Source organism: Garra rufa, chromosome 5 (assembly GCF_049309525.1).
Source record: "Garra rufa chromosome 5, GarRuf1.0, whole genome shotgun sequence".
Classification (NCBI taxonomy): domain Eukaryota; kingdom Metazoa; phylum Chordata; class Actinopteri; order Cypriniformes; family Cyprinidae; genus Garra; species Garra rufa.
Genome location: NC_133365.1, coordinates 4,984,903 through 4,994,829, shown reverse-complemented (window position 1 = coordinate 4,994,829; position 9,927 = coordinate 4,984,903). Strand labels below are relative to the sequence as shown.

The window sequence follows — 9,927 nt, the reverse complement described above, 5'->3', positions numbered from 1 at the left end:
GCTATCGGTTGTGACTTGAAGGGATTTGGTGAACTCAAGACGGTCGTTGCGTCGCGATGACAGAGCGTCCGTGATTGGCTGTTGCGAGAACACGCCCACTAACGCTGACAAACACCAATCACATTGCAGCTCTGGAAACACTATGCGGACAGCAACTGTGCAAGTCAGTCAAAACACTGTTCTCTACTCAAACACTTGTTTACAGTTATTACAACTGATGTGGCTTGGAAACACTTTCCTAGTTATGGACGTAAGAAAAACCTCATGCCTTAAAAAGTCAATTTGAAAAGTCGAAATTATGACTTTAAAACTAATAATTGAGAAATTATGACTTTAAAAGTCGTAATTATAAGACAAAGTGTCAAAATCATGACTAAAAGTAGTAATTATGAGTGTAAAACGTCAAAATAATGACTTTTGTAATCTAAATTTAAATAATTACGAGATAAAGTCGAAATTATGACTTTAAAACTTATGATTATGAGAAATGATGACTTTAAAAATCGTAATTATAAGACAAAGTGTCAAAATTATGACTAAAAGTCATAATTATTAGTTAAAAACGTCAACATTATGACTTAAAATCTAAATTATAAATAAAATTACGAGATAAAGTCGAAATTATGACTAAAACTAATAATTATGAGAAATTATGACTTTAAAAGTCGTAATTATAAGACAGTGTCAAAATTATGACTAAAAGCAGTAATTATGAGTTTAAAACATCAAAATTAATGACTACTAAAATGTAAATTATGAAGTCATAATTACAAGATAAAGTTGACTTTAAAAATAGTAATTGAGATAAAAAGTCGTAATTATTTGACAAAAGTCAAAATGACAAAATCATTAAAAGTCGTAAGTATGAGATTAAAACGCTGAAATTGACTAAAAGTGATTGAGATTAAAACATCGAAACTGACTATTAAAATCAAATTTCTGAATAAAAAAGTAATTATGAGTGTCAAAATTATGACAGTCATAATTATGAGTTTAAAATGTCAAAATTATGATTAAAATTTAAATTATGAATAAAAAAGTCGTAATTATTACTTTAAAATAGTAATTGAAATAAAGTTGTAATCATACATATGAGATTAAAACTTTGAAATTATGAATAAAAAAGTCATAACTATGAGATAAGTCAAAATTATTTTAAGTCATAATTATAAGATAGTCAAAATGAGATAAGTCGAAATAACTTAAATCATCAAAATGATCTAAATTGACTTTAAAAGATGTAACTATGAGATTAAAACATCAAAATTATGACTATTAAAGTTGAAATTCTGAATAAAATCAATTATGACTTGAGTCATCAAAATTACGAGAAAAAAAATCACAATTATGAAAAATAAAGTCAAAATTATGACTTTAAAAGTCATAATTATGAATCAAGTTGAAATTGTGACATTAAAAATAGTAATTGAGATACAAGTCGTAATTATGAGACAGTCAAAATTATGACTAAATCATAATTATGAGATTAAAATGTTGAAATTATGAATAAAGTCATAATTATGAATAGTAAAGTCGAAAATACAAATAAAGTCAAAATTGTGACTTTAAAATTGTAATTATGAGATAAATCAAAATTATGACTAGAAGTCAATTATGACAAAATTGAGACAAGTCGAAATAATTACTTATGTCAAAGTTATGGGATAAAAAGTATAAACTATTACTTTAAAAGTCGTAATTATGAGATACATTAAAATTATGACTTCAGGAGTGAATTATGACCCTGTCATAATTACGAAAAATGACTTAATTTATCAAAATTATGAGATATAAAATTTAAAAGGCATAATTATGAGATAAAGTTAAAGTTATGAGATTTAAAAAAAAAAAAAAGTTGAAATGATAACTGTACACGTCAAAATGGATTACGACTCTTAAAGTCATAATTTGGACTATTTATCTCATAATTTGTACTTTTTAAGGCATGGATTTTTTTCTTACGTAGTGGAAATGAGCTTCCATATAAAGTAAAGTTGATCCTACCTAAGATTAAACGGTCAAAGCAACTTCAGTAAAAAAATAGTTTATTGTCTTGACTTGAATAACAAACACGAAAAAACACTGACGTTAGTGTTGTACGTTTAAAGCTACAATAACATCTGAAAGCAAAGCACGAAAAAGTAGATAATGGACAGATAAATTAAAAGTAAACCATTTGCCTACTCTTGAAAACAGAACACATCTATAAGCATTTAGAAGGAACGTATAGATCATTTTCTGCAGGAAATGAACATGAAAACCATAAAGGTCAATTCTGAAACGGGACGAACCGCATTCCATCTACAACCACAAATGGCGACATCACAGAGCGTTCCAGTCAATCGGCTTCTTTCCTGATTTCTCCAGCAGTTCGTTGGTCTTCGAGAAGTGTTTACATCCAAAGAAGCCGCGGTGAGCAGATAACGGCGAGGGGTGGACCGCTTGCAGAACGTGGTGTCGTTTCTACAAGCCAACGATCACATTTATTCAAATCCACCGATTCATTCACGTATTTAAGCTGGATTTAAGTTCATTTCTAGAAGAATCACACTTCATACCTTGTCAATGGCAGCCCCCTTCTTCTGAGCATAAGAGCCCCAGAGAATGAACACCAGCCCCTGTGTGTTAGAGCTGAGCCAGTGAACCACAGCATCTGTCAACGTCTCCCAGCCCTTGTCCTTGTGAGAGTTGGCCTGATGAGCGCGCACCGTCAACACAGCGTTCAGCAGCAGCACTCCTGAAACACATTCATCAGCACAGGACATGAGCTTATACAGCACAACAGCCATCAAAACCAGAGGAACAGACTAACTTTGAGTTGGGTTAAGAAAGACGGACCAGAAAGTTTGAAAAAGTTGAAAGTTTAATGTTTTCAGCCTGAAATAGTTTGAAGTTTAAGTAGTTTTAAAAGTTTAAAGTTTGAATGTTTTACAGCATCATTAGCATGTCACTAGTATGTTTCTAACATGATTAGCATGTTAACTGGTTTCTAGCATGATTAGCATGTTGCTAACATAATTAACAAGTTATTAACGTGTTGCTAACATGATTAAAATGTTAATAACATGTTGTCAACATGTTTCTAGCATGATTACCATGTTGCTAGCATGTTAGTAGTATGATTAACATGCTGTTAACATGTTTCTAGCATGATTAGCATGGTATTAACACAAGTAACATGTTGCTAACATGTTGCTAGCATGACTCGAACATGATTAACAAGCTGCTAGCATGATTAACAAGTTGCTAGCATGATTTACATGTTACTAGCATAATTAAGTTACTAGCATGTTTCTTGCATGATTAGCATGCTGAATAAGTTACTAGCATGTTTATAACATGATTAGCATGTTACTAGTATGTTTCTAACATGATTATCATGTTAACTGGTTTCTAGCATGATTAGCATGTTGCTAACATAATTAACAAGTTATTAACGTGTTGCTAACATGATTAAAATGTTACTAACATGTTGTTAACATGTTTCTAGCATGATTACCATGTTGCTAGCATGTTAGTAGTATGATTAACATGCTGTTAACATGTTTCTAGCATGATTAGCATGGTATTAACACAAGTAACATGTTGCTAGCATGACTCAAACATGATTAACAAGCTGCTAGCATGATTAGCAAGTTGCTAGCATGTTTCTAACATTATTAACAAGTTGCTAGCATGATTAGCATGTTTCTAACATGAGTAACAACTTACTAGCATGCTGCTAGCATGATTTACATGTTACTAGCATAATTAAGTTACTAGCATGTTTCTAGCATGATTAGCATGGTATTAACACAAGTAACATGTTGCTAACATGTTGCTAGCATGACTTGAACATGATTAACAAGCTGCTAGCATGATTAACAAGTTGCTAGCATGTTTCTAACATTATTAACAAGTTGCTAGCATGATTAGCATGTTTCTAACATGAGTAAAAACTTACTAGCATGCTGCTAGCATGATTTACATGTTACTAGCATAATTAAGTTACTAGCATGTTCCTAGCATGCTGATACGTTACTAGCATGTTTCTAACATGATTAGCATGTTACTAGCATGTTTCTAGCATGCTGATATGTTACTAGCATGTTTCTAACATGATTAACATGTTACTAGCATGTTTCTAGCATGATTAGCATGCTGATAAGTTACTAGCATGATTAGCATGTTTCTAACATGATTCTAACATGATTAACAAGCTTTTAGCATAATAACATAAGTTTCTAACATGATTAGCATTTTATTAGCATGATTAGCATGCTAATAAGTTACTAGCATGTTTCTAACATGTTTAACAATCTTTTAACATAATTAGTTAGTTGCTAACATGTTTGTAGCATGATTAGCAAGTTACTAGCATGTTGTTAACATGATTAGCAAGTCACTATTTTTTCATAAAATGGACATTTTTGACAGGGCAAAAAAAAAAGTCTGTGTAATCTTTGTTTTCACATACTCATTTATGCAATAAATTGTGTTTTTCTGCAGATAAAAGTGCCATTTCCAAACCAAAACCTACACTGCAATAGTAAACTGTAATGTATGTGTTTTTGACATATTTTCTGAATTCGTTGTATAAAGATCTATTAATGTGCACTAGAGGAGAAAGTAGAAGACGCACACCTTGTTTGGCCCATCCTGTGAGATCTCCGTGACCAGGATGCTCAAAGCCGTCGATGTCTGAAACCAGTTCTTTGAAGATGTTCACCAAGCTGTGAAAAGTCATTGTATTCAAAAACAAAGATTGATCTAGTTCCTGTAATAATGTGTAACCTCATTATGCTCAGTGACATTCAACAGAACAGACATTTAGATTAGAAGCTGCTAAAATATCATTTGCCACTCAGTGGAGGTTTCATTACATTGTCTTCTACAGGCAAGAACTTGTATGATTTTCTAGATTGTGTAAACCTAAAAAGCTACACTACCAGTCAAAAGTTTTTAATGTTTTTTAAAGAAGTCTCTTCTGCTCACCAAGCCTGCATTTATTTGATCTAAAGAACAGCAAAAACAGTAACACTTTGAAATATTTTTATTATTTAAAATAAGCGTTTTCTATTTGAATAAATTTTAAAATGTAATTTATTCCGTGATTTAAAACTGAATTTTCAGCATCATTACTGCAGTCTTCAGTGTCACATGATCCTTCAGAAATCATTCTAATATTCTGATCCGCTGCTCAAAAAAACATTATCATTATTATTATTATTGTTGAAAACAGCCGAGTAGAATTTCAGGTTTCTTTGATGAACAGAAAATTCAGAAAAACAGCATTTACCTGAAATAGAAATCTTTTGTAACATTATAAATGTCTTTATCATCATTTTTGATTGATTTAAACCATCCTTGCTAAATAAAAGTATTATTTTCTATCATTTATTTTCCAAAAATTATAGAAAAATGTTAAATATTGACAATAATAATACAAATTTTTTTTGAGCAGCAAATCAGCATATTAGAATGATTTCTGAAGGATCGTGTGACACTGAAGACTGGAGTAATGATGCTGAAAATTCAGCTTTGAAATCACAGAAATAAATATCATTTTAAAATATATTCAAATAGAAAACAGTCATTTTAAATAGTAAAAATATTTTACAATTTTACTGTTTTTGTTGTACTTTGGTGAGCAGAAGAAACTGCTTTAAAAAAAATAAACATAAAAAATCAGGACTGGACATCCCTGGACAAAGACAACCAATGTAGTGTTTTTTTCTTCCGGTATTTCAGAGTTTTTTTGTACCTTGCCACAGTCACTTCTGACTTGCTGACTAGAAAACTAAAGAAAAGTCTTTATATTTTGAAAATAGCTATTGATATATATCACAATAAGATAGCTCGGTGTGTAAAATGTGTGTGAATTGTTAAAAGTGCAATAACAATAAACCCTGACTGGACTGGGCGACTGTAAGGCAGTACCTCGGTGGAGGAGGAACAGGTTTCTGCACACTGAAACAAAGCCCATGAGCCTGGTTTGGTCCATGATACGGATCCTGGCCAAGTATCACAACCTTCACCTACCATCACAAGACGATTAGTACTTTCCTAGAAAACCAGTATTTTGAGAGCAAACATTTACCTTTAGCAGATGCTTTTAGCAAACACTTTGGCATGTTTTGTACAAACAGTTAATGAAATTAATTATTCCAGGCCACACTCCAGAGTGTCCCAAACTCAACAACAACCAAAAAGTGTATGAGTAACACAGTATATGGCCTAGTTTCAGATGCAGCTGTTGATATTTGCAAACACATGCAGAGCCAGAGTCAAGCAGAATGAGAATAGAAGCTGTTCTAGAAAGCACTCATTTGGACAACTAACAAAGAAAAAAAGATCAGAATCAATTATTTCAGAAAACTCTAGTTTGACTACACTGACACTATCAAATGAGAATAAAACTTAAACTGTATTAATATAATACACATATTCAGGACAAGATTAAAAGACTATTTAAGGATCACAGCGCAGCCCCACAAACACTAATTAACTGCAATTTTCAATCTTAACCAATTGATGCCACTATCCTTTTTTGGAAACTTTACAGTGAGGTGTCACTTGATGCAACTAACATGAACAAACAAGACAGTTGTTCATTGTTTGCTCATGTTGGTTCACAGTGCATTAACTAACAAACACAACTTGTAATTTTAATAATGCATTAGTAAATACTGAAATTAACATTAGAAATTAAATACGCTGTAGAAATATAAAAGTCAACATTCATAAATGTTAGTATTGTAATTTTGTTGTTCTGTAAAATAAAATAAAGTATGACAAAAATAATGCTAACAATCATTCCAACAGCTCTATTATTACATTTATTCTAACATTCTCCTTTGCTCAGCAAGGCTGCATTTATTTGTTCATTAAAAACGCATGCCTGATTCAAGAAGGAGGTTTTAAAAAATGGTATTTTTAAAAACTACTATTTTACTCATTTTAAGTTAAATTGTGGTTCATTGGTAGGCTATAATGTCTACTAGAATGTTACAAATGTTCTAAATATTTTTTGTGGTTGTTTTAGAATTGATTTTTTTCTTTGAAAAGCAAGACAAAACTGTAAAAAGCAAATATTGGCTATTTAATTTATGCAATGGTGAAAAAAAAAAGGCAAAATACATGGGGAAAAAACATGAAAAACCTATAATTTTGTTAATCTTTGGACACAAATTTTCATTACAACTGAGTGAAGTAAAAACACTCTGACAACAACTCTCTCATACGAACATGACGTCCAACTCACATCTTTAATGTCACATGTTTGTGTCCAGGTAAAAACTTCATTCGTAGGCGGGTAGACGGTGTGTTTTTGCCTCTCCTCAGCAACAAATGACATCAACTGCAAGATAGAAACTATTGTTGCATTACTCTTCATTTTAGAACATTTAAGGAAAGACACTGCAGGCAAAAACACTGTTTTTTAATGCACCTGTCAAGTTAAAAAAAAAAAAAGATATTGGGCTTTTTGGTGTTTCATAAAGTGTTCTTCAGACTAGTAGAAAAGAAACACTCAAAAGACACTGTTAAGTGTTTCTTTTATAGCACTTTATCTATTTGTGTCAATAGATTTCAATTACAATACAGATTTTCAAAGGCCAAGAGTTTTTTCTCCTACACTGAGCCATAAATCTCCACTTCAGTAGCACTTACACACACCACACTTTACATTTGTATTCCTGTCTATATCCTGAAGGTTTTTACAGAGGGATTTGTTCAGATATGATTTGCTTGATTTTATTCATTTTATTCCCCCGAAAATACTAAAAAAAAAATAGTGTTTACTGACTGTTCTAAGTTGTTTCTGAATTATGGAGTGACGAAATGAGATACTCAATACTAAAAACATTTGACTCTAATATGTCCAAAAAAATAAGAATTTTGAAACTAACTTCATCCAGTGTTGATTTTTGTACTAGAAATGAATGCAAATTAGTGCAAATTGAATTTGCACATTTAAACCTAACATTTTAGAAAACCTGTAATACAAAAAATGTTTGCAATTATGAATGTAATCAATCAACTAGATAAGTGAGGTCATAACTATTAGTTGTTTTTTTTAACCCTATTCACCTGCAGTGTCTCGGCATAAAGGGGTCATCGGATGCCCATACATATATAATACGCCAATATACTTTGGTTAAAAATTCTCAATAGTAGTGTAAAAAACACACCCTTTTACCTTGTCAAAATCAGCTCTGCAAAATTTCAGCTCATTTTAAGACATGGCCCCTTTAAATGCCACGAGCTCTACTCGCCCCGCCCCTCTCTGGATTATGTTTACTTTAGCCGCATTTATCGGCGAAACTTGCCAACAAGCACATTATTAACAAAGGCCATTTGCAAAGATGCATAAAAAAACCCTTATCTTCATTTCTGCTGTGGGTGAAGCTGCATCAGGAACGATTCGCACGAACATAGACGCATATGTAGATCGGGATCGGCGCTTTCCATTTAAAAACAAAAGTAACGAGTAAATGATGACTGCTATGTTCATGATTACATCCAACAACAGAACACCTCAATCACTCAATTAGAGTCTTCCTCTGCACCTGAGTCACACAATGGTGATCGTATTCGGACTGTTTCAGCTCGGTGAGGGCGGGGCTAAGGTAAGGCGCTCATGTCAATCAAATGTGTTTCGTCACAACGACAAGAAGCTGAGAATGAGCTGATTTTAAAAAGGGGATATTACTTTTAAAGATTAAACAAATAGCACTGGGTGGATTTTTACCATTGTAGGGTGGTTGTGTACACAAACTGCCAACACACATTAATGTTCAAACAACTTGGAAAAGTTAGTTTTGCATCCAATGACCCCTTTAAGTATTACTTAAAAGTTGTTTTCCACTTACTGACTTAAAGTAGGGCTTCTTGAATTCAGCATTGAGTGCGTTCTTCCAGCTCTCTCCAATTCCATGAGGAACAGTGTGGTTTGCAGAGAGCCGCTCCAGAGCCGCCTTCTTGTTTCTGGAGATCCGATCCAGCTGCTCAGGACTCAGGGACCGTGGAGGGGTCACATCTTCGCTCTCCAACTTTTGCTTTTTGCCCTGAGAGAGGATTTTAATATATTTGGATGAACTCCGCGTCCGCTTTGCTAAAAGACCAGCCATGTGTGCGTTTAAAAAACGAAGGCCAGCTATGTTGGAAAACATTGCTTAATTATTATGCCACAAAATGTTTTCTCAAAATGCATCAGAATTCTGGCGCCGATTTATAGCGTTAATAATCACAACATAAATTCGTGAGAATATGTTACATGCAAATAAACTGACAAAACTATTGTTTACGTTCAAATCTTTCCTTTACACTTGCTTTAACGCGTGCTGTTGAAAATAATCGAAACTAGTCTTTGTTTAGGTAAGTGACGTAAAACTACTTCCGGAAGTTTGCACGCTACATTTAGCGGGAAAGGGGAAATCAGACGCAATTGATACAGTAATTATTTAACACTCCGATATATGAGTTTATGAGTTAAATACAATTAAACGGACAGAAGTGAAACTGAATTAAAAAAAAAATTCACAGTATGCGAAATGTTTTTGTTTAGACAGGTGACGTAAGACTATTTCCGGAAGCGTTAAACTTTAGCGGGAATCATAAAATAGCGAGAGACTATTCTATTTGTTAAATGAATGACAACATGTTTAACACATACATAAAACACAATCAGTTTCATTCATAGTTAGCATGACATGTGTATGCATATTATAAAGCTTGTGCTTGTTTTACTCACATGATCACTTCCATCCTCTGGGCATGTAACGTTAACCATCTCGTCCAGATTTCTTTTCTTGGACATTGGCGAGAAAAATGACGTGATGCTTTTCTGTCCAATCATTTTGACAAATAAAATAACTGTTTAAGAGAAATAAACTTTAAAATATACTCGAGGTGTGGACGCGCGATAGTGTTTGAAGAGCTATAACT

The 9,927-nt window shown here is 32.7% G+C and overlaps 1 protein-coding gene across 2 annotated transcripts; it reads right to left on the bottom strand.

The window, feature by feature from the left end:
- Positions 1–2,063: 2,063 nt before the first annotated feature.
- Positions 2,064–9,927, bottom strand: unga (uracil DNA glycosylase a). 2 transcript variants are annotated; one of them, XM_073839475.1, is made up of 7 exons: positions 9,734–9,927; positions 8,853–9,047; positions 7,244–7,339; positions 5,920–6,017; positions 4,624–4,712; positions 2,559–2,737; positions 2,064–2,463 (listed from the first exon to the last, which is right to left on the bottom strand). In XM_073839475.1, exons 1-7 carry the CDS (start codon positions 9,836–9,838, stop codon positions 2,323–2,325), a joined length of 903 nt encoding a protein of 300 aa, XP_073695576.1. In that variant the 5' UTR covers positions 9,839–9,927; the 3' UTR covers positions 2,064–2,322. The 2 variants fall into 2 exon arrangements, with proteins under 2 accessions (XP_073695576.1, XP_073695577.1); XM_073839476.1 differs by having other exon boundaries at positions 8,853–9,089; positions 9,770–9,927.